The sequence below is a fragment of the Vanellus vanellus genome (genome assembly GCF_965231255.1).
Source record: "Vanellus vanellus genome assembly, chromosome: 1".
NCBI classification, from domain to species: domain Eukaryota; kingdom Metazoa; phylum Chordata; class Aves; order Charadriiformes; family Charadriidae; genus Vanellus; species Vanellus vanellus.
The window spans coordinates 135,089,578-135,113,891 of NC_138905.1; the positions used below are offsets into that span (position 1 = coordinate 135,089,578).

Here is a 24,314-nt window from a genome sequence, read left to right on the forward strand (position 1 = left end):
CCCTTTTTTTTTTAAAGAACTTTTTCTTGAAAAAAAAAAGACATTTAATTGTTGTTATCAAATAAAATGTGAAGGAGTAACAAGCTCTGAGCCATCAAGGAATGTGGACATTTGTTGATTAAATCATCCTGGTCTTCCTTTCTTCCTCCCTTTTCTGCTATATGTAATCCTTCACAGTGGTACGCCAAAGGTAATACAGGCTTGCTCTTTAGTCTTCATTCTGCCTTGAACATTCAGAACCACGTAAATCATTCCTTGTCTATCCTGGTGATTTTATAGGTCTTCTCTATATGTGATTTCCAAATACTTTTTGACCTAATTAAAGTGCCAGTAACTTCTTTTATTAAATATTTCAGAAGTAACAGTTATTGTGAAAAATAAAATAATTTTTAATCAAAACAAATGTGACTATGCCTTAAGTATTCAAAGCATTTGTTCTTAGGCTTGATGTAGTTTGAGCAGTATAACTGATGAGAAGAGGTAGTTTTGCTTCTTTTTTTTCAACTGTAAAAAAGAAATACATCAGAAGAATAAGCATTGGTGCTGCAAGAGAAAAAAAAGCCCCAGAAAAATCACGTTCTGTTCTAAAATTTCCCTTGCTTGGTGACCTCTGTGCAATTTCCTTTGCTTTGTTTACTTTTTTACTTGCTTGCCTGCTGGATTCCAGTGCCATGACAGTGGATGACAGATACAGAAATTGTAAGATGCTCTGACATTCAGTGCTCTATTTCTGGGGCACCAAGTGAACTGAGAGTGGTGTAATGTAATCAAAACCTGTTTACCATTCTCTGGAATGAGAATTAGAGCATTGTAATAGGGTTTAGACTGACATGCTATTTTTGTCGTCTCCCCCCCACGTTTTTTTCTTTTTTCGCATTCAGTAAGTAGCTTTTGTATTTGGTAAAAATGTTTCAGTTTCTCTGTGAACGCTAGAAAAAAATTTTCCCCTAGATACCTTTAGTTTTTCTGCATATGCGTCTGTCCTGGTTCCAGCAGGGATGGGGTTAATTTCCCCAGGGAGCCGGCAGGGGAGGCAGGTATTCCATCCCACGTGACCCATGCCCGGGCTATAAGAGGCGCTAGCCGGGGAGAGGGGGGCAGTCGCCACTCGGGGGCGGGCTGCGGTGGTGCGGGTCTGGTCGCTGCGCTGCGGTACTTAATCGCGTTCTTCTACTCCGTTATCGGTGTTATTGTTTTTCTTTCTTCTTCCCTTTGGCTGTTCTGTTAAATTACACTATTTCAACCCACGAGTTTTGCCTTTTTCTGGCGATTTTTCCCACGGCTGTGGGAGTCGAGCAAGCGGCTGCGTGGTTCTTTGTTGCTGGCTGAGGCCAAACCACGACAGCGTCCTAATTCCAAAAACCTTTAACATTCAAGCAGAGTATACTTGTTGACTACTTGAACAGTATCTGGTCTAGTGGAAGGTGTCCCTGCCCATGGCAGGTAGCTTGGAATGCGTTATTTTCAGATTGTTCAGTATAAGGTATAATATATCTTGAGTATCTGCTAAGAAACTAGAATATGAAATTTAAAAATACTTTAATTGCCTTGTTGTCTACATTCTGTGAAATATTTGCCAAACGTCCCACTAAAAGAGTTCTGTGGGTGTGTGCCATGTCTGATCGTGTGGTCAGGGCACCCGTTCTTTGTGGAAGTATCATCTGGTATGTAGAGCTGAGTACTTGTGTCATTTGTATTTTGTCTTTTGAATGATGTAAAGGCCAGCACCACTGCAACCTTTCCGTGGGTTGACCTGAGTACGGTCAAAATGTGATATGCTGTCCCCAGGCATTAAAGCACACTGTGAGATGCTCACCGTGCTTTCCTGATGAGCTTAAGCTAGTATAAATGAGCGCTGCAACTGAGAGTTCCACCTTATCCCTATGACCATAAATTTTCCTGCCGCACTTCTACCCAAATGTTTGTGCAGCTGTTTAATAAAGCAGATAACATTAAAGCTCTTTTGTTCTTCCTTCCCCTCTGCAATATGGATCAATTCCCTCCTCCCTGCTTACAGATATGCTAATGCTATGGCAGAGGGGAGGAGTGGTGGCAGGAATCCATGACAAAGGATGGCTCCCCTGGGTCATGGCCATCTTCGGTGGGTGGGCTTGGGCAGCAACTAGGCTGTTCCCTCTCTCTTGCTTAGACCAAGTGAGTTATGAGGCACCAATTATGAGACTGTCCTGGTTTGAGGGCCTAAACCACAACAGAGACATCCTGTCTCTCTGCTCATACTCAGAGTAAACTAGGAGTAGGAGAATAAAAAGGATGTTGCTTGCATGTGCTTGTAACAGTCTGGTTGTAATTGAGGACTGGATGAACACTTGTTTCCTGTCCTGTTCATTCACCTAACCCAGTTTTAAGGAAATTACCCTGTGTTGTGGCTGGAATATCCTCATGGGTGATGTCGGTAGAAATGTGTGCAGCTTGAGCAATTGGCTGGGTGTGCATTGGGCAGATGTACCTATCTAGCTGCTGTTAAAAAATATTAATAATTGTAGTTCAGGAGCATAGGGATGGTATTTCCACCAAAGCATGGCTGGGTAGAAAGTAGGTACAGAGGAAGAAGCTATTTTAGATGACTGAGGCAATCAAATGTGGAGGTAGGTGCTTAATCACGCTTTCCCTAAAGAATTTTTGTTTTCAGTGTAAAGGTTTCTTAAAATTCCCATTGCCCTCTTTGATGTGCCATGTAGTGGCCCTTTAGGAACACTGTTAACTCTGTCCTTTTGGGAAACTCCAGGATAGCAACACTTGATCATTCTGTCACAGAAAGTACTTTATGCAGAGTTGAATGTTGATATCATGGGAAAAGCTGAAATCCTGGACATTTCTCTTATTTTGTCTCTGATAGACTAAAGGCATTTTGACATCTGAAAGCCTTTGGGGTTTTTATAATTAGGCTCTTTCAATTTTTTTTTAATTTAAGGTAGACCAGGTAGGATGATGTTCCATAAGCACTTGAAGCATATTAGAAAAAAAGAAATTAATTTGGCTCCCCCCTCACAACGGCAGCATTATACATAGTCATCGAGAAGCTTGTTTATGCTTCTGTTCATCCAGAGCTGGAAGAATCTAGTGACCATTTCTGCTTCCTTGTGAAAAACTGTTCTCAGTTACAAAACGTGCTGCCAAAAATATATTAAAGAATACAGCTTCTATATTGTAACTAATAGTGGCCTTGGATTTGCACGTAAACCTGTAGATAAAAAAAATTGTCATGCATATCAACAAATTCAAAAATAGTACTTGAATGTTAAAAGGAAGTATTGTGGTAAAAGAAACACAGGATATTTTTTCCCCTGACGTAATCACTGAGGTTTTCTGAAATTCTAAAAGTTCTCAAAATACATAACTGCCTTTTCCTCCCCTCTATAAAATATCAGTGCATATCGTTATATTCTTACTGTTCAAACTGACAAATGATGTTAAGCTTAAAAACTGTTTCCAGCTCATACAGCCCATTTTTATGAATTCTTTAATGTCTGATGTATTCATTAAGAATATCTTAATAGAGTTACATTTCAAGTAGCAGTTTCAAAATACTTTATATAGCATAAAGACCTTGATACACTTTCCAGAATAAATACTGATGCTGAGTAATTATTTTTTTTTTTTCCTTATTCCTGAGGAATAAGGAAAGTAGCTGTTTCAGAAAGCTAACAGAAAGGCAAAGCTGTTGCTTGGAGAAGCCTATATTTGTTAAAGGAGAGTCAAAGGATAAGTATGTTCATTTAGTGCAAAGAAGTATAACAAAATCTTCTGTGTGGGCCTAGCTGGTGCACAGGTGACAATTCAATTTGAATTTTCAGATGAAATGTTCTAGAGACAGAAGACCTGAATAACAGAAGTCAATAGACAAGTCAGTTTTCAACTGTATTTCAACCCTGAAATACAATTTTAAAATATTCTGAAGGAGGAAACTTGATCATAGGTCTACTTTTCTTCCTCTGGTCAGGGGTGAATAGTTGTAGGGAAGGGCCGTAGTGCCCTCCAGTGAGAAAAACTCAGTTGTATACTGCCCATTACGTGCTCTGCTTCTCTGGTGTTGTTCTCTGCTGTTACAGGGAACGCAGTTGTGCCAAAATACATAAAGGAAAGGAAATGAGACTGTTTAGATTGTACCGTGACCTCATTCACGCGACTGTGTGCCACCTCAACCCCTTTTGTAATCACTGTTAATTCAGTATAAGAGGAAACTGGTCTGCGGTGATAGGGATTTAACAGTGTACCAAACTGCCATCAGGGCCTCTTCTGCTAAAAGAACCCGTTATTTAGTGCTAGATTGTCCTTCCATTGGCTTCATAAAACCAAACATTAAGAATGGCAGGTTGCTGCTAAATCTGTCTCATCCCTCTGAAAACCTGTGCACCGAATCATGGTCATTATTCATGCTTTTATCAGCTGTTTCTGCAGAAAGAGGGCACTTCATCCTCTTTCATCTTTAGCATACACTTGTCAGGCGATTAGGGGGATTTGTATCTGGCAGCTAAATAATCTAATTATACTCACCCTGCAGAAATAGTGGGTTCAAGATTCTGTCTGCTTTGTTGATATGTTCTGTTGTGTGTTGGGAGTCAATCTAGGCTTGGAGTCAGGAATTCTGAACTGTGTTTCCACCACATGTTTCTCATGTGACAGGACTAAGCAAGTCCGAGTGATATCTACAGAGTAATGTAAGTGGAACAAGGCCGGCAGCCCCCATCTAGAAATGAGATTTATGGTAATCAGCATACTGGAGGAGGATAGAGGGAAAATGAAATGGTACTCTTCAGGAATGTCTCTGAACCACCAGCTTAGAGATACAAAGGCAGAGGGGAATATGCTACCCTTTTTGCTGATGCTGAAACCATTCTGCACCCAAGAATTCAAGATATACAGGGCTAGAGAGAAAATGCAGAACTTGAATTGTCTTTACAGCCTGGCGATTAGGACACTGCTGAGAGGGGGTCATTATGGGCCTTCTGGTTCATGCTGCGTGTGACTTTATTGCAAACATTATTGACAAAATGATAGACTTAGGTAAAAGGAGAGAAAGAGTTCATGCTGGGAGATGTCAGGGGATGCTCGCAGGGTTGAGGATCCTGCTCTTGGATTTTGAGCGTCTAAATTCCCCAGAAGTCCTTTAAGTTCTAAATCTTGTTTTGCTCCTGTATCCCAAAGGGGTAATATCTGCTTGCTTCTTGGGAATGTTGAGCCTGATCGGTAGGAATGAATCAGGTAAAAGACTAAATAATGTGAAAGCTGGAGTTGTATATCAGTATTTTGCAGGATAGATCTATGTGTCTGGAAGGGCTCGGAGAGCATATTTTTTTCTGAAATAGAATTGACCTTCTTCTTATATAAAGGAAGAACAGAGGAGGAGGAAGAATTATATGGAAACCTTCAGCTCAATCCAATTAAAGTGTTCTTTGCTCCCATGTTTCCTTTTTTAGAAGTGATGGAGGTTTTGATAAATTACGCTGGGCCTTCAACTGGAGGAGAGACCAAAATACCCTATAATAACTTGTCCCTGAGAAGAAAAGTCTATGTCATGAAGTTGTGTGTTGGATCAGCAAGAATTTCAGTTGGGCTTGCTTGGTTCTCCTAGCCACTAGTAAATTCGGTAGATATTTGACCTGTACGAGTGATGCAAAACTGTTGGAGAGTCAGAAGCAAAGTTTCTGGCTCATATGGGGAGAGATGTTTCCTGTGTCCTTGAATCTTGTAGGTCACTGTGATCTTTCAGCACATTCTATGTGCTACACCCAGTTTTGCACTGCTCTTCACCTATCAGGATGAAGATAGATACCTGTCAGGAGCCCAGTTTCTTTGCTCAGGCTATTTCTATACGTGCAAAAAGAGTCATGTCTTCAGCCACTTTGCTCCCCAAGGTTTTTACCTTCTCTCCTGGACAAATTGCAACTCATGCAAACAATGCTTTCCAACCTGTCTCCCAGCTCCCAACAAAAGAACGGCTGATTTATCACCTGCACAGGCATTCTTTCTGAACAGATGAATGAATGTTTTCAAGCATTGCACTTGCATCTGCTTCTATAAATCGAGAAACTACATTGCAGCATCCACTTCCCACTGGGATACACTAGTTTCTTCGTCTTTGCCCATGATCCTTTTGCTGTGACTTTTAGCTTGTTGTGGGTTTATCTGGGTTTTGGTTCCATGGCATAAGATCAATGATTCGTGTATGATAAAGCAATTACCAAATGCTTTCCTTTTATTAGTAGTGCTTGGATAACAATTTCAATTTTACAAAGAGAAAAACTCCCCTAAATTAAAGTTTCTGGATATTCCTTTGGCAAGCATTCCTTTCTGATTTAAATAGCAGTGCAGCTTAGAGTATGTGCTCTCATTATTTTCCAAACCCTTTATGAAGCAGAACTGTGAATAAAGGTTTGATCATGAATGAGCATGTACCGAGATGTGCAGCTATCTTGAACTGCTCTGTTTGCCTCTGAACCAAAAGCTGTCTTCCCAGTCTTGCTTTCATCTTGAAGGCATTCTGTGCTTTTATCTGTGTGAATGCCCGGTAGCTTCACATTCTTCATTATATCTCTTCCAGTCCAATTTTCACTGCTTTTCGGCTACATCTGAGAGTCAGCTTTTCATCATCATCCTTCTTGACTTTAAGCTTCTTCAGTATAGCCAGGTCATGCTCTTTTCTTAGTTTTGCCCTCTCCTGATTTGCCGGAGTCCATCATGTGCTATTTTTTCTCTTACCTCCCTAATCGCTGTTTCAGATAATGCTGCTTGTCTCTCATTCCTACCTCAGCAAAGAAGTTGGGAAGTTCTGTAGACTTTTGTTGTTGATCTCTCTTCCCGAGCAGTTCACAAACTCCAGATCGTAAGCAGAGTTTTAAGCTCATCGGACGGTCAGTTGTTTCTGCTACCACCTGCAAGTTAAGTTGAAAAAGGACACTTTTGGGTATTGCAATTCATAGTTTGTCTTAGTTGTCAAGACAAATTCTGTGATTGTCATTTGCACAACTCTCAAAACCACCTCTCTTCCAGAGATGCTCTTTTTGCCAGCCTAAAATCCTTGTGTGTGTATTTTACGCCTTTTCATAGATAAGTTTTGACATGTTTAGTGTACAAAATGGCTAACATGGAGCTCTTCATATTCTTTTCACACTTTTAAATTTTTCAGCTACTTCAGGTTCTGTACTTCTATTGCTTCTCATATTGACCAGTGTTTTCCTCAAAGTCCCCAAGAGGTTCTCAGTGCCTTCAAGACTAAATCTTAGCTCTCTTGTCTCTTAGCTTTTACTCAGAAGGTCACTGGAGTATGGAGAAAGTTTTGTGGTGTTTATGCATACCTTACCAGCAAAGGATATTGAGCTCCAGTTAGGGCTTTTAAGTACTCACATCTATATAAACAAGTGATAATTACACTTATGTCCTCAACCCCACATGGCTGGGATTTTAAAGCTAGACAGCTTTCTTGACAGGGAGAAAAGCTGAGAGAGGGGACAGCATGCATATAGTTACTGGTGAAGATCATCAATTGTATTTTATTTTGTTGGGGACAAATAATGTTTGTTTACTGTTCTTACCTGTCTAAAGCTGATAATTGCTTGTTGTAGTACTCCTCTGTAAATTAGTTATTTCTGCTCAAAATAAACAAAAAATGGAAACCATTTAAAGAGTTGTTGTCAACTTAAAAATCGCACTCGATCTAGAATGACTGAAATGAATAATCCTTGTGTGGACAGAAGTCAAGGGTTTTTTTTCCCCACTCTTCTTTCAGTTTTACTTTTGGCACTGAATAGCACCTTTCCTTAAGTAATTTCATCACATATTCAGTCCACCATTGAAACTTCCGTGAGTCTTCCCTGAAAATGTGTTAAGGAGTTAATGTTTAAAAATGTTAGTAAACATTTTTTAAAGGGAAAATTTGAGGATCACATTTTTATGAATTCTTTATAATTTACAAAAAGGCTAACAAACCCTCCACAGACAAACCTAAGTATAGATGCATTTCCCTCTGTTTCTTTACCGTCCTTTTTCAACTCCTATATTTTGTATTTTCATTACAGTTTTTTATATTATCCAACTTTTAACTGAATCTGCAAATTTTAAAGGAGAATAATTATTTTTTTTCAGAGTGTTGGGAAGAAATTACCTCCAGCCACAGCAACTCAGGAGCCAACAAAAATAGAAGTGGACAGCAGAACAAAAAGTAGGTTTCATAGTTTTTTCTTCTTTGCACTTTGTGCTAGTAAGCCTCTTAAAAGCAAGCTGAACATTTTTCTCTGGTTTTGGCTAAAAGAGTGTCCTGTATATATGAAAAGTGAGGATGCAGATAGATATATTTAGGATAAACTTTGAGTAGGCAGTACACAGGCAGAATGCATCGTTTCACAGAATCCTCTGAATTGTTTTTGCTCTGATAATCCTACCCTGAGTTTTCTGCCACCAAAAATCAAATTAAATTGCGTGATCAGCTTTCAGCCTTGAGGGTACTTTGGAATTGGAGTTGAATAAGATCCAACTTCAGGCTGTAACTTGTAGGTGGGTCATAGAAAAATATCGCTCATTGTGAGTGCCCTTGCTTTTTTCCTCTTTTTTCTTTCCTTATGTAGCAGAAATAATCTGTGTGGGTGGTATAGTTTGTATGAGAAATGAACAGTGTCCAAGAACTTCAGTTCTGTTTTTATCATTTCAGTGTTTTGTAAACAAAAAGCAATAATTAAATCTTTTAGGCAGGGCTCAGTGTGTTCTAGGGAGGCATATGTAGCTAGCTTACCAAATGACTTGCATATATATTCCCCATCTTTTGATTTTATCTATAAAAAGTTAAAACTAAATGTTATGGATTCTGGTAGAAAAGAATAAGAAGGAAAAGAACGTAGCCATACCTTAGAAAATAAATTGAGTATAATATGAAGTGTTGAGTTTTTAAGTCTTGCACACTCCTCATCCTTCCTTTAGATAGCTAGATAACGTTTTGTCTCAGAACTGAAACATATACAGACACAGGAAGGCAAGCATCTGGAGCAGAAGAATACGGGCTGTCTGAGAGAAGTGTATGGTTACCACCTGTTTTACCAAGTTTTCAGTTCAGAGTTGCAAAAGCAGCCTAAAACAACTTTTAGTGAGTTACTGTCCATGAGCTGTACCACACTAATTGACTTGCTGCATCCTCTTATCTTGTTCCCCTTGTGACACAAGGCTGTTAATGGGAAGTGCTGCAAGAACTCAATTGCCCTGAGGAAGCGGGAACTTGTAATACTGAAAAATGTGCAAACTGGTAATGTAGACCAGGCTCCTGAATGAACGTGTTTTCAAATTACCTTTCCTAACCTGCAGTTTGAGCAGGTTAAGCTGACCTGAGTGCAGGTGCCATCAGAAGAGGTGGTCCCATGGGCTTTCCCACCTGCAGCACTAACCCTTGTGTGGTAAGCCAGGCTGGGAGACAGATGCCTCTTTCCTCATCATCTTATTCTTCTGACAACTGAAACTGCTCGCTAAATCACATTCCAGGGTACTGGGGTTTCGTACTTCTACCACTTATAAACGAATGTGGAAACCTTCTGAACAATGGTTAGAGAACTGCACCTTCTACAGTGACACATTGAGCTCTGGTTGACACAGAGACACTTCTCCATCAACACTTTTGGGCTCTGCTTGGTTCTTCTTTCACCTTTTTGTCATTTCCCTCGGACATGTCTTTTTTGGTCAGAAAATCCTTCTTCTTCTTCTGTTCCCATCTATTTTCAGCATGGTTGTGTGCAAACATCATTCAACATCCCTTTTGCCAGAACTAGTGAGAAGGGTGAGCTAATTTGTATGACATCTTTGCATGTTCTGTTAATATTACCTAAACTTTATTATTTAGGACATTTTATCTTTCTTGGAATCTCGGGGGCCTAAGTAGAATTTTTGGCATCTCTGTTCTTGCTTGTGAAAAAGAAACATATGTATAGGAAGGTCTGATACAATGTAATTATATGTAATTGTCTGAGCCTCAAATGGCATCACAGGAGATACTTTTAAATTAGTTGAATGTCCTTTATTTAAATTGAAAAACTTTTCAGTGAAAATGAAACACACTTCATTCTAGTTTGGTTTTTGATATAGGCGGAAGAATAATTTTTTTCATAATACAGTTAATGTCTGGTAGTCAGACATGAGGAGTATGATCAGTCTGGCATAGGACTATGATCTGTCTGGTATTTGTCATTTCTCTGAAATTTGATTTTTTATTTTCTTCTAAAAACCTACCACAAACAAGCTTGAAAAAGCATTGAATCCAGGGAAGTTTGCAGTCTCAGACAACTGATGAGTATCTTAATTGCAGTGTTCAGTATGAAAGTGTCATTCCACCTTGGACCTCAGCTACTTTCACTTTTGCCTGGGATGGTAGGGTCCCAGTCTTCCTTGAGTCTTTAATTGCTGAACAAAATAGATGCTGTGCCATTCTCCAAAGAAGTAGCAAGAAACAGAAGATCCATAGATTCAGCTCAGTATGGAGACAGGGCTTTTGGATATGTGAGTTAGATTGGGATTCCTGCCAGAGATGTAGGCTGCAAGCAAGAAAGAGATTACGTTGACAGAGGAATAAAACAATTTTTCATCTTCCGCCTATTTCTTTCCATGACTGATGCTGTTATTCCTTAGTCTCAACTTGATAAAAGTGCAGTTGCACTGTGAAAGAGCCTGCTGAGAGAGGAAACGGGGGGCAGTAGCATCTTCCCTCTCTGCCCACCTGGGCTTCAGCATGGAGTGATGGTTGCTGACTCTTCCCACATCTTGATTTGAGTTCGCTTTTTTCCTATAGCTTTTCTGATGCGATAAGGCAGTGATTTGCAGCAAGGGACTTGATGTGCCTACCATTTGTTCTTAGTATGTGCAAAATGGCCTAAGTTCTGCAATGGGATAAGTTGGTCAGAACAAGAGAGTACAGTATGGTCTATAGGTGCATCTCCCAACAATATGCTATGTTAATCTCTCTAAATAGTGGGTTTAAGCTTTTAAGGGGATAAACAGATGACTCCTCAGGGCTAAAAAGGACTTTTTGCTCAAAGGGAGAGCACAGTGAAAGCACAAATCCTTACATAGCTTGAGTGGTCCCTTGGAAAACATCACTAATCTTTCAGGAATGAAAGAACACATCTTTGAAGAGAAGAGGGGAGAGCTGCGTGGTTTAGGTTTGTGGGTGCTTAGACTTATAGGGGAATTATTCTGCTTTTGAATTTCCATCTCTCTTAGGTAGCTGGGATGGCACATGCATCCACGTGTGTTTATAATTCTGTCTCTGGGGTGAGATTTTTTCTGTGAAGTAGCTTGCTTTTAGTTTAAGTGGCTTGCCATGAAAAGGCTATATTGTAGAAAGTATGTATACATTTTTAAGTAGTTCTGTTGGATTCTAAAATTCAGCAAAGCAAAAACATCCACAATGACTGAGAGCTATTGCAGATTACTGAGATTGCAAAAATGGAGTATCAGCGGATAGCAAAACAGCAAAGGCAGTATGTCACAGAATGCATTGATCATGGCACTTAATTTGATTGCTTCGCTCACTGACTCTTTACAGTTCATGTTAACCTATTGCATAATAGGAATACCAAAATCCTAGCAAGCAACTAATCTTTTTGCATGATGGTAGAAGGTATAATTAGTTTTGTTTGATGAGATGGTATTTTGACAGTTTGCATCTCGTGAAGTTCTGTGAAAATATTTATTAGTGCAATCCATTTATGAGTCTTGAGTGCAGCAATTATTAGTAAAACCAAATTCTGCTGAATGTAGTGTTTGGATTTTTTTCATCTGGTTTGTGGCTTTGGTAACAATGATGTGATTTTTCACTAGATTTTGTACATTTTATTTCATTTCAGGAACATTTTATGAGTGATAGTTAAAGAGAGGAAGCTTAAGCTCAAGGAATATTACTTTAACGCTGATTATTTTCTTACTTAGCATTACTGTTTGTATCCATATTGATTGGTGTATGATTTAGACTTCATCAAGGGGAAAATGTTTAAGCTTCAAAAATCAACTGTACAGACTATACAGGTTTGTTGCTTGTTTTACTAAAAATATATAAATAATCAATTTCTGTATAGTTAGAAGGGTGAATCCAGCCCAGTGGTTAGGTTGTCTGAGATGGAGGAAATCTTGCTGTGGGGTGAAACTGTTCTTGCCTAACGACAAGGAAGCAGAAGCAGAGGTGAGAAGAGGAAATTGTGTCATCCTGGCCTAAGAGGAAAAGCAAATTCCAGTGTCAACGTCCCCTGTGAAATTTAAGACTGAAGGTGTGATTGTCTGTGTACTGCTGTCTTGAACCTCACAGCTCATACTAAGAGTCCGGCAGGAGAACAAACAGAAGAGGCATGCTTTTAAAGTGAACAGGGTCCACTGATACAGTAAATGGAGTTTGCTCAGTTCTGGTTTAAGCAGTATAATATTTAACCAGTCTCTCAAAATACAAACAAATGGATTTACCTGCTACAGTACTGCAGGACCCCAAGTCATATAGAAGGTCTATACAATTGCATTAGTGCTTTACACTGCAATTGTAAATATGTGTTGAACCACTGAATTCTGTGGGTGAAATGCAGTGCTTGCCAAGGTAATGAAGCAGCTGTATTCTGTAGGAATGCTGTCTCTTGCTATTGTTCTCCCTCTTTGTGGCAATGATTTGGGGGGGGCCTGCAACTGTGTCAAATAGGCTGCATTTTGAACTCAGGGCAGACTGGGGGACATAAGGTGCTGAACAGACATGCATGTTAATGACCACCATAAAATATCCGGTTCTTTTTAGAGGATAGCCCTTTTATAGTGTTTAGGATGGTCCTGGGACTTTTTCCTCAGTGACGTGTGGGCAGTGGCAGACCACTTGTGTCAAATACACAAGTTCTTTGCTGCTGCTCTTTTTTCCAGCTTCTGAGCTATGAGCATGATGCTGGGAAGGGGACTTGTGTGTCACCCTGGGCCCTTGGGGTCTGTCAGAGAAGCTAGCAACGGCTTTGTTCTTCCTTCCAAAGGACAGGACATTGTCATCATTGTACCTAGTCTAGTTGGAACAGTACAATTCAAAAATCACAGGATGTAGCCAAGGGTACATGTTTTCAAATGGAATTACACCTAGCCCAAGCCCTCTCAGTTCAGAATATGTTGGCCAGAAGCTGAACATCCTGCGCTAGATCCAGCCTGTTTGAGTTGTAGGATATGCTGTTTATCTGCTCGCTTGGTTCCCTGAGCAATGCCCATTGCCTATGACAGGTTGTTCTCCTTTGCTTGGGAGGAGCTGTGACTTTGCAGAGAGAGACTCTGTGGTCTGACAGAGTAAATTATTGTTGAATTAATAAATAAGGACTGAAAAGCTCATTGAATAGCATCTTTTCTCCTCCCTTACTGTTTCCAAGATGTCTGCTCTTGGGGGTTTTTTAGCAGATATATTTTTAAAATGTCTTCAGGTCAGAGGAAAAAAAGAGAGGCTTCTGGAAGAACAATCTGTGATGTGTAAATGCACCCTTGGATGTCCAATATACAAAATGACATTTATTCTCTACAGTTGAGGGATGCTTAGTATCGGTATCTTAGTTTGAAGCTTTAATTTGGCTTAAGTCTATTTACCAGACTTGTAATAGGACATATTATTTTGACCTTTAGTTTTTGGGTGTTTTTTTTTCCACTTGGAAAACCCCCAAATTCAGCAAGTTCCATTTGGTCTCTACAGTGCTGTGTCTGAAATTAGTATTTCCTTTTATCTTTTCTTCCTTCCTATCTAAACATAACTTGAAATTAAGTGCTTCTACATCCTCTTGCGGTATTGTGCTCTGCTGACTAAGGACAATTTTAGTACTGAAGTGACACAACCTATTAGATTCTTTTCTGCTTTTATTAATCTGATTTTAGAGGTTCACTTTTACTTACTTAAATCATGTTGGTCTACCTTCCCCTTAGGAGGAGTTTGAAAGCTGACTTTGTCCAGTCACTTACATTGTTCCCAATGCATCTGTGTTGTTCAGACCTAGCTCTGTTGCAGCATGATCCACGGGGCCCCTGTTAGGCAGAGGAATGTATTGATTTAGTGTATGTCAATGTGAATCTCACTCAAGGAGTCCAGACTTCTACTGTACATAAACCTTGATTTTTTTTTCCACGGCTGTGCCTTCACCCTGTGTTCTTGTGCCAACCTTCACTGGGCAGCCATGACCTTCCCCCAGCTCCTTCTTGTGCCTCTCTCAAGATTGCCTCCTGGCTCTTCATGAAATACATCGGCATTTGGCTGAGCTTAAGACCTGTTTTTTGATATTTTTCTCTAGTTTAATTCCTTGTTTCTCTGCTATCTGGATGTTAAAAAAAAAAAAACGTAAGAGCTTGGTGGGGAGGGCAGATAGGTCATGGGAGAACAGAATTCTTGACATCAAAACTAGAAGGCAAAAATGCATAGCTATTTGCTATGTGTGAAAGACTATGAGTTCTTTAGTTAAAGTCTTGCTGCTTTTGACAGCCACTTAGTGTAAGATCCACATTGACACATACTTTTAGAGGAAAAGCAAAAAAAAAAAAAAAAAGAAAGAGCACTTAGTTTCCTGATTATCAACTGACTTTTTCAGATGCTGAAACCACAACCTTCTCTCCACTCTTGTCTGTTGGGGTCATCATCTTGAAGGATGATTCAAATTTAAAGTCTTCAAATAGCAAGGGGAAGCTGGGGGAGGATTGCTTGTTGTGGGACTCAGGAGGCAATGAGTTCCCTGGAGACACTTGCTGTTCAAAGCATTCTTTAACCTGAAACACATGGGATTCATCCATGCCTTGGGCAAGAGCTGCACCACTGGCGTCTTTTCAGAATAGTACCGTTACTGGCGTATAGTGGCTGTTCTTCTCTGTTGATTAGCTGTTCATTGAGCTTGGCTTCCCATCTAATCTTGAGGTTATACAGTGTATAGATTATATAGAGAACAGAGGAACAACTTGCGTACTTGAGAATGGATACTTGGGATACTCCTGAGGAAAAAAAGAGGCAATGCAAAGGCAATCATTCACCACTTACCACAAGTAGACCAATGCCCAGCCAGTCTCCAAGCAATGGCTACCTCCCAGATTAACAGCCCCCCCAGCCCACCCTTTTTTATTGCTGAGCAGGAGATTATATGACACAGAATATCCCTTTGCTTGGCTTGGGTCAGCTGTCCCAGCTGTGTCCCCTTCTGGCTTCTTGCCCACCCCTGGCCTACTTACTGGGGGACAGAGTGAGGAAACATAGAAAAGAGAAGGCTTTGGCGCTGTGCAGGTGCTGCCCAGCAATAGCCAAAACAGTGTTGTGTTGTCAATGCTGTTTTAGTCACAAATCCAAAATGCAGCACCATGTGGGCTGCTGTGAAGAAAATTAACTCCATCCCAGCCAGACCCAGTACAGGGCAGGGCCAAAAAACCAACTGCTAATGATCATGGATAATTTTAAATTTTTGTGTTCAGGAAAATAAATCTGTAAAGCCTAAGAAATTCTGGTTTACTTGAACTGGCGCCACATAAAATTCATGCCGTTTCTGAGTAGCAGTGCCTGTGAACTGGAAAAGAGCTTTCCTCTTCCCCATTAGTACTGTTTCATTTCTCAGGCTGATTGTACTTACAGCCAGCAACCCTTCCCATGCATGTGTGTTGACCGCTTATTTAAGGCTGGTGTTCCTGTCACTAAACTTTAGCAGTTGGGATGCATCTTCTGAGTCAGAGCCCTAAGTTTCGGTATAGCTATGTGAGTTTGGTGTCTGGGCTCCAGTGGGTCCCAGTGGAGATCTGTCACTGCTGTCCAGGGAGTTCAGAGCGTGTTTCAGCTAATTGAATGTAGGTGTCTGCTCTTGGGGTGAAGAGTGGCTCTCAAGGCTTTGCTCACTTTAGTGGCTTGCTCTCCATCGACTGTAGTGCAAGTGGAGGCACCGACATTGTCAATTTCTAACATCAGGTGCCCAAATCTAAATCCAAATACCAGGCCCAGCCCCGGGGGCTGAAATCAGTAGCCTGCATCTGGAGCATTTAAGATACTCCAGGGTATTTTGGCTTGCCTCCAGATGCCAGGCCGGTGGGACCTGGCTCTTGCATGGGTTGTGCATCATATCTGCCAACCATGTGGGTGTCTTACATACCCACCAGTGTCTGAAATGGTGCTTAGAGGCTGGGCAGCTGAACTGACACCCCCCGTGGAGCCTCAAATACGCACAAGTGTGATAATGCAGGTTCTCTTTATAGTAAGCATAAAGAAATAAGTCCTGTTTTCTCAAATTAATTTAGATTTCTGTGGCCTGCAAGTACCTGTTTCTCCGCATCAAACGTGACAGCTGACTAGGGGTTGAGGTCATAAAGATTTAGGCATTTAAAGTGAGGTGAACACTTCTACAAAGTCACATGCCTTTCTACAAAGGGTCTGGTAATTTCTGTGTGTGTTTCTTTGGTCTTTTTAAACCTACTGTCTTAGAGTATCACATTTTTATACATTATTTAACAGCTGGAATACATATTCCCTTTTTATTTGTAAGGCACATTGACATACTTGTCTGTTGCACAGCAACATGTTGTAAGTAACTGCTTTTCATGACAACTGCTTTTTATGATTTCTGAGTAGGAGTGCAGGCTTCTGTGTTTTCCAGATGAAAGTTGAGATGATGCCCTTATTTCTAGACAGTAAAAGGAAAAGGGAAGAGGAAACTTTAGACTAATATTCAAAACTCTTCTTTTATGCTGAGTTTACAGAAGATTTAGTTATGAATGCCTTTACATTTGTTAATGCATTATTTATTATTTTATCATCTTTGTAGATTCAGAAATACTTGCTTTCCTGCACACCAGGGGATAGATAAGCTATGTCAACCTACTGCGTCCTTTACTCTTCCAATTTATGTGATCTAGTGGAAGGCCGTACCAGTGGAACGATTGAAGCAAGTGTCAGATACAGGCTTAGTCTAAGGGAAATGGTTTGTGGCAGGTTGCTGTCTGGCGCAATTTAATTTGAGATAATGGTTCTAGGGGCTACAGCACTGACTCCCTGGATGACGTGTGCAGGAATACTCATCAGTGTGCAGTTTTTTAAATATTTCATACTATTTATGAAGGTCTCAAATACAAAGAGAAAGATGACAAGAAATTAAAGCAGCAGAGATGCTTGTGGAACATTTTATGAAGATTTTCACCCTTGGACAAGCAGTTGTTATAAAGTGATAATTTATCACATTGAATGTTCTTCCTTTCAGCCAAGGAGTATTGCAAAGTGATATTTCCGTATGAAGCACAGAATGATGATGAACTCACAATCCGAGAAGGTGATGTTGTCACACTTATCAGTAAGGTAAAAGTAATATTTTTCTCCTATAAGCAGGGATCCAGTTTTTAAAATCATGATCATTCAATTGCAGTAAAATCCCTATTTGTGCTTTTGACAGTGTCCTTCCTAAAACAATGCTAATTCGACAATGAAACATTACACAGACTTCAGAGAGCCCTACATCTTCCTTCCTCTTGTGCTTTAGAGCCTTACCTTGGTAATGTTAAGTGAAGAACAGCAGATGTGTACTCTAGAGTTTACAAGTTTATACAATTCATTTTAATTTGAATCTGATGGCAGATCTACATAAATTGTAAATTGATCCCTGTAACAAGCATAAAAGCCCAGAGAATAAACTGGGAGACTCAAGAAAGCAGCATCTTTGAACATCTCTGTTAGGTGTGCGAGTTATCTTTCTTGTAGGAACTGTGAATTACATTTTTTGGGTTAGATGGAGATTATGTGCCTAAATTAGCTTAATGAATTAAACACTGATTTAAAATGTAGCCACCCTTAAAACTATGGTAAAGCAGAAAAAGATGATAAATCAGAAATTAAATTAAATAATTTTAGAACTGTGTTTTTTTCTTTAAAATTACTTGAAATTATTCAAGATCAGAAATGAAAATACAGTGCCAGGATTTTACTGAATCTCCAAAAACTATACAGTAAGATGATGAGTAAACAGTTGGTTTACTTTTAGAAGAGCTGTGCATCATGTTACAAAGAACGGATTATAGTTTAAGTGCACTTAATTTCCTGCTCTTGTTAAAAGATTTTACAGTTTATTTAAATGTTTTTGACTCCTGGACATAAATATTTTGGGGAAAAAAAAGCTACAAACTAGAAAAGGCTGTGGATTTTGCATGATGAAGGTGAATTGTAATAGTGTGCACAATAGTGCTGTTGTTTGTGCTTATATGAAAGTAAAAGAATGAATTCTATAATTGATAAGTTTCATAAGAAATTGTTACTTGACTGAGCAATTTGGCACCTGGGTGGAAAACCCAAGAACCTTGGGAAGTACATCTGGGGCAGTGTTTGCTATATACTAAGCCATTTGCAATCCTAGAGGACATCTTCTTTGTCATGAAGCATATACAGGTAACCAAGGAAAAATAATCAGACATTTAGTAGGAAGAGAAACTGCAAATTTGAAAAATAAATTGTGTGCATTAAATATCCTTTAATGACTTGCCCACAATGACTTTTTTGTTTAGCTTGTCTTGAAAAGTGTTTGGCTTTGCCTGATTTGGAATGTTATTGTGTGAATATTTAAGTGTGTCTGTGATCATGGAAATGGCTTTTAAGACATTGTTTCTGTCCACTTTACGCTTTATTGACCGGGTTGACTTAACTCTCTGAGGTGGCTGGTCTCCAGGTGGAGCTGTTTTCTTCAGTATACATAGATAAAGAGACGATTACTTTACTGACGTTTCAATATGAGATTTCAGGAAGGATATTTGTCTTTTATAATAACTGAGCTGATGATTTGACTGAATTGGTCAGTTTTCCCAACCATGCAGTGAGAAGTTTGTCAGTATATTCTCTGGTATATTCCCCTGTACTTCTACTCTCCAGCCTGATGGTATCAAGACACTGCAGACGTTTTATTCAATTTTCTTCTTTTTTCTGTGGTATGTCGCATGTCTGTGAACAGTGATGCAAAACCATGCCTCTACAGAGTCGGGGATCTCAATGCAAAAAGGCTTGGCATTTCTCCATGGATGTTTTTTTATGCTGTGTCTGCACTAATCTGAGATACTGAAGAAACAGTGCTTAACAAACAGTCACTTTGCAGATTCTTTTGTGGTTTCCAGACCTCATTGCAGTCAGACTTGTGGGTTTTTTTTCATCTGTTTTTAACACATAGTTTAAAAAATAAAATTCAAGTGATGTGGAGTCAGGGTTCTTGCTGTAGAGTTCTGAAAACAGTGGGGTCTCCTCCATGCTCTACTGTGCAATATAGTAACTTTATTTTAGTCCGAATCTTCTGAAGCAGGTGTCTGTTGTAATTTTTTTTGTTTTAGTCAGCAATAACAAAGTTAGCCTCACCTTTCTGTCCACTAATGGCTTCTGCTAGAGAGTTGCCTTTTACTTGGAATTCAAATCACGGTGCTTAGACAGTACTTCCCATAACCAGTTAGCGATCCATACTGACTGAGAGGAATTAAATAGAAACGTATGGAGTACTTCAGAAACTACTACCATAGTTTTGCTTTGCTGTCAGATTGTAGAGTTTCTTTGAATCTATTTGCAAGAACTTGTTTTGCAGGCTTTGGTTTCTGTGCTGGAGAGCTTTAGACAAAATTTATTCTTCCCAATTACCTAGACCCAAGAAGAGAAGAGTGTTACTTTGAAGAAAGAGATGGGTGTCATAGTACTTCCTACAACCACAGATGCACTATTATAAAATAGTGTATTTTGTTTGAAATCACTAAACCCAGAAAGTTATATGAATTCTCAATATGAAAAGTCCCTCACTAGGCTAATCTATTTTCACACAGTCAGATCTATAGGAACATTGAAACTCACCATTTTAACTCATACTGAATTTGCATTTAATTGAAAACAACACCATTCGTGAGAATGTGTTGAAGTGGCTGAAGTAATAAGGAGTGAGTGAATGGGCAAGAAAGCTCATGAAAATAATGCAAAATGCATTACAAGAATCTTAAATTATTTTTTTTTTGTCATGGCCTTTGCAGAATCTGTTTCGGGTTCTCACTCTGTTTTGATGGATGTTAAGATCTTGAGTCAAATGCTGATCAGACCTTTCCTGTAGGCCTCTATGATAAGGGAATTTGAATATCTGAGGTTTTTTATGAAATGGCTAAAGAATACTTTGAACGGATTTGCTGAATCACAACTGAATACCCTAATCATTGGAGAATGTGCTGATAGGTTTTATTTAAAACCTGGAGTGAGTCAGTAGAGGCTGATCAGTTACTTGTCAGAACCGTATGTATTTTGGGAGATATAAGGGGAAGGATGGCATTATGCAGGAATGATAACCAAAAATAATTGCGATTAAACAGCATATTGAGTCATTTTTTGATGAACTGCATAGGCCTAAATCATGGGACAAATACACAATGAGATAGAGTCCAAACATACGGTAGTAACAGTTGTTTTCTCATAGATTAAAATTTACCTAAAAGACTAGAAGAAAAGCAGAAACTAACTTCACATAAATGTATTCAAAAATATTCTGGAAAATATTTCTCTCATCCTTTTCCCCAGTGAAACAAATATCCTTGTAGACACATAGAAAAAGATTTACTTATTAATTACTGGAAATTAAAGTGGACAAATGGTAGTCCTTTAACTCCTTCATTCAAAATATTTAAAGATAAAAGATCAGAAAATATTGCTCAGAATTGTAAAGGAAGGCGAAAACTTCATCTTCAAGGCAATAAAACAGTAGACTTGATACCTTTCCTTTGCAAAAAAGGGGTCTGAGAAAAATACACCTTTGGAAGAAAGAGAAAAAAAAGCAAAATACAGTAATTTTACTTGTACAGTTAAGGTTATTGTTGTGTAATTTGATTATAAGATTCTTTCATAAACAGAAAAGATATGAATTACAAGAGGCCATGAGATTGACAATGTAATGTCAAACATTTGTCTTCCTTACTCAATTTTTTAGTGTCTTCAAAATGTTCCTGACAGCATTTGGATAAGGACAAGAACACTGGTAGTGCCTGCAGTGTGTGGCTAAAGGAGAGTGGCAAACAGGTGTTTTACTGTGCTCAAATACTGATTTGGGAGATTGTATTTGTAATTATTGAGTCACGTTTAAGCAACACAAGATTCATGTAACATCAACTGTCATCTTGAAATATTTTAGCATTTTTCATTCTAGACATAGCTACTACTATAGGCTACTTTCCAGTGTTTATAGAGACGCTTTCTGCAAACACTACAAATTTCTTAGTAGCTCCAATAAATTCTGACAAAATGCAAAGGATTCTGGAGATCTCACTGGCATACAGAAAATGGCCCGTGTGAGGAATCGCTAGTAATAGCTAAATAATTTCAAAGCAAATACATGAAGCACACACTGGCAACTGTGCACTCATTTGAAAGCAGTTTTACTTGCAAGAGTGTGAAAGATTTCATTGCGCTGCATCAATATATCTGAGCTCTAGGCTGTAAAGACCACTTTGTTCCCAGGAACGAAAAGGATCTGGATAAATAAAATTAACTACTTAAAAAATCATTGCAAATTTGAAAAGCTAACAGTAATAGAGGGGTATCCTCACCCGAACCCTTATTATTGGACTAGGAGTAGTGGAGGGCGATATCAGTGGCAATTCTGCTAATTCTGAATTTACAAGACATTGAAATTAATAGGTGTCAGTATATTAGGTGGAGTATTAATCTTGTGCCTTGCTCTGCATATCCGACCCAGCTGTCCCTCAGCCTCCATCTACCTGGATCGCAAAGCCGTTCGTCTCCTGCTGCAGGCTAGCAGCTCAGTATGGAGCATTAGTGGTAGGAATATGTTGCACTGAAGTGATGGATGAACATACGGGGGGATCCTTTCTGATTTTGCAAAGGAGCTTTCATGAGGACACGGGTTTTACAGAGGGCATCCAGCCTCCTTTTGGGTTCATCAAATGTGTCTGAAGGATTAATGGGGTGAAAAAGAAAGCAACAGTGACGTACAGCCTCCCAAAATCTTGCTGATGCTTTTCAACTAGTACTGGGCAAGTTGATGCATTGGTATCATGAAAGACACAACAGACCAATGCCTGTGTGAAAAACTTACATGATAAATTATCTAGTCTAGATATTTAATGACAATCCAGATATTTAATGGTAATGCCATTTGTAGTGCTTAATTCTGTGTTGGGGAAAAAAGAGCCATAAACCTAGTTCCTAGAAATAAGCATAATGGCAATCAGTTTTTGCAAAGATAGTATTTGCTTTTGGTGTTACCGTTAATGATTTACTTTACTGTGAGATTTGCAAGGTTTGTGGTTTTCAAAATGGTGTACATTTAGTGAGTCCCTGCCCCGAAGTACATGCGATCAAGTGGTAAGACAGAAAAGTAAGTACAGGTGACCAGAAGTGTATAAGGAAACAATGAAATTAGATTCAGGCTCAGTACTCTGTTTCGTAATATCACGTTTTCACTGTTGCAGTGACTGCTCTGTGCATTTGTCTGTGTTAGAGTATGGAATCTGTCCACATGTGGAGCGCTTAATATTTTCCAATTCTTAGGATAGTCATTAGGCACTTAATTTCACCCTCACTCTATTTATAGACAGTTACCCGAGTATGGCCCTTTTGCCAAAACAATTCTCCCAGTTTTCTCTCTTACGACATCTTTAAATGCTCATCCTGGTGCAGGAGGTAATTGTCCAGAGCACTTTCTTTAGCTGAGCAATTGCCAAGGAGAATTCGGCTGGGTTGGGTTGTGAAGGAAAACAGCTGCTCTGACGGATACAGGAGGCTCCTAAAGGGATGAAATTAGTAAGTGGTATGTACAAGAGTCTTGCCAATGAGTTGAGGCCGTGAGCGGGGGAAGGAGCAGGAGCAGGATGGTGTGATAGAGGAGGATGCTAGCTGATACTTAATTGAACGTTTCTCTTGGTTGTCGTGTCCCTAGGGTGGAAACCTGTCTGTTTCTGCATTTGTTTCTATGGGAGGGGGGTTCATTGCTGAATTTTTCTGTACACTTTTAATTACAAACAGCACACGCGTACTTTACAACCCCTGATTATAGAAATATGTGGAGGAATTAGAAGACTTTCAGTTTTTGTTTCAGTATGAGCAAATAGGTAGATAGTATCACTCATTTTTCCACGTTAAGATGAAATTTTCATTTTTCCACTCTATGGGTAAAAAAAAATTATGATAATATTTGGGGTCATTAAAAATAAAGCTAATTGGCCGAGGAAACAGAATTTTTCAATACAGAAGTATGGTGGCTTTAAGGTTGTCTCTTTCAAAAGAAGGAAAGAAATCAGTCATATTTCATTTTAATCATTTGGGTAATTATTTTTTTTCTTGATTAACAGCTAAAAGCTTTCATCACATTTTTAGAAAAGAATTTACTAATATAACAATACAAAAAAATAGGTTATGCAGGGGAAAATATGATCTGGTTTAATAAAACATAAAAATGGCTTTCTGTCAGAGCAACACAGTGAATTTTTGTCGACACTACATATTTGGTCACTCAGATGCCCCTGTTTGGGATTTTGATGCAAGATATTTTGCGCATTTGTGACTTCTGTAACAATCTTGCATACAGAAACAGAAAGGAATACAGTAAGTAAACATCAAATAATGTCCAGCTTTAAGAAAGCTTTTGTGATAGCTTTAAGAAATCTTTTATGATGTTTTGTGTTTAAAGAATAGCATGTAAGCAGTAAAGGCACTAACTGCTTGTCCTTAGACATGAATTGGTATTTCTCTCAGAGAGAATGATACCCTAAAGGGTCTTGGTGCATGCCCTTTTCTCTCCTGAGATAACCATGAATTATTCACCACATCTTTCGCCAGACCTAATAGCCATACCTAATCTGCTTCTGCATTCCTTGCCCCCTACGCTGTGCTCAGCACCAGTTTTTCCCCCAAGACCTCCTGCCTCCTTAGCTGATTGAGAAACCTGCTTGTACCAAAGCTGCTGATTTCATACAAGAAATTATTTTGCGAAGGGTGCATGCTGAGGGTGCACTTTTACGTGATTGATGGTAAGTGGCTGCTGAAAGAGATGTTCTGCTCCTTCCCTCTTGCCTTGCATCGGGCAACCTTGGCCACAGGACATGCAGGGGCACATGAGTAGGAAAGGGTGACAGGAGGAGCAGGATTGCCCCTGCAGTCAGCAGCCTGCCGAGGGACTGGCTTAGCAGTAGGGTCACTTTTCCCTGACCTGAAACTTTCCTCTGCAGGTTTTGACCTAACGGGAATAGAAGGTTTGGATTTCTGCTCGGTTTCAAGCCATGGTGCCATGCAGGATGGTAACTGGAGTAGGTCCTGCAGAATGAGACCCTGTTGACGTGCTGCTAATGTCTGTGGCAAGTGTGTGGAGAAA

The 24,314-nt window shown here is 39.4% G+C and overlaps 1 protein-coding gene across 1 annotated transcript in view; it reads left to right on the forward strand.

Annotated features, from left to right (window-relative positions):
- The window catches only part of SH3KBP1 (SH3 domain containing kinase binding protein 1), a 230,759-nt gene that overhangs the window by 159,840 nt on the left and 46,605 nt on the right, over positions 1–24,314 (forward strand). The window contains exons 8-9 of the mRNA XM_082499340.1: positions 8,104–8,179; positions 17,196–17,290. Of these exons, the coding sequence (XP_082355466.1) occupies positions 8,104–8,179; positions 17,196–17,290 (171 nt within the window). The remainder of the gene's footprint in view (positions 1–8,103; positions 8,180–17,195; positions 17,291–24,314) is intronic.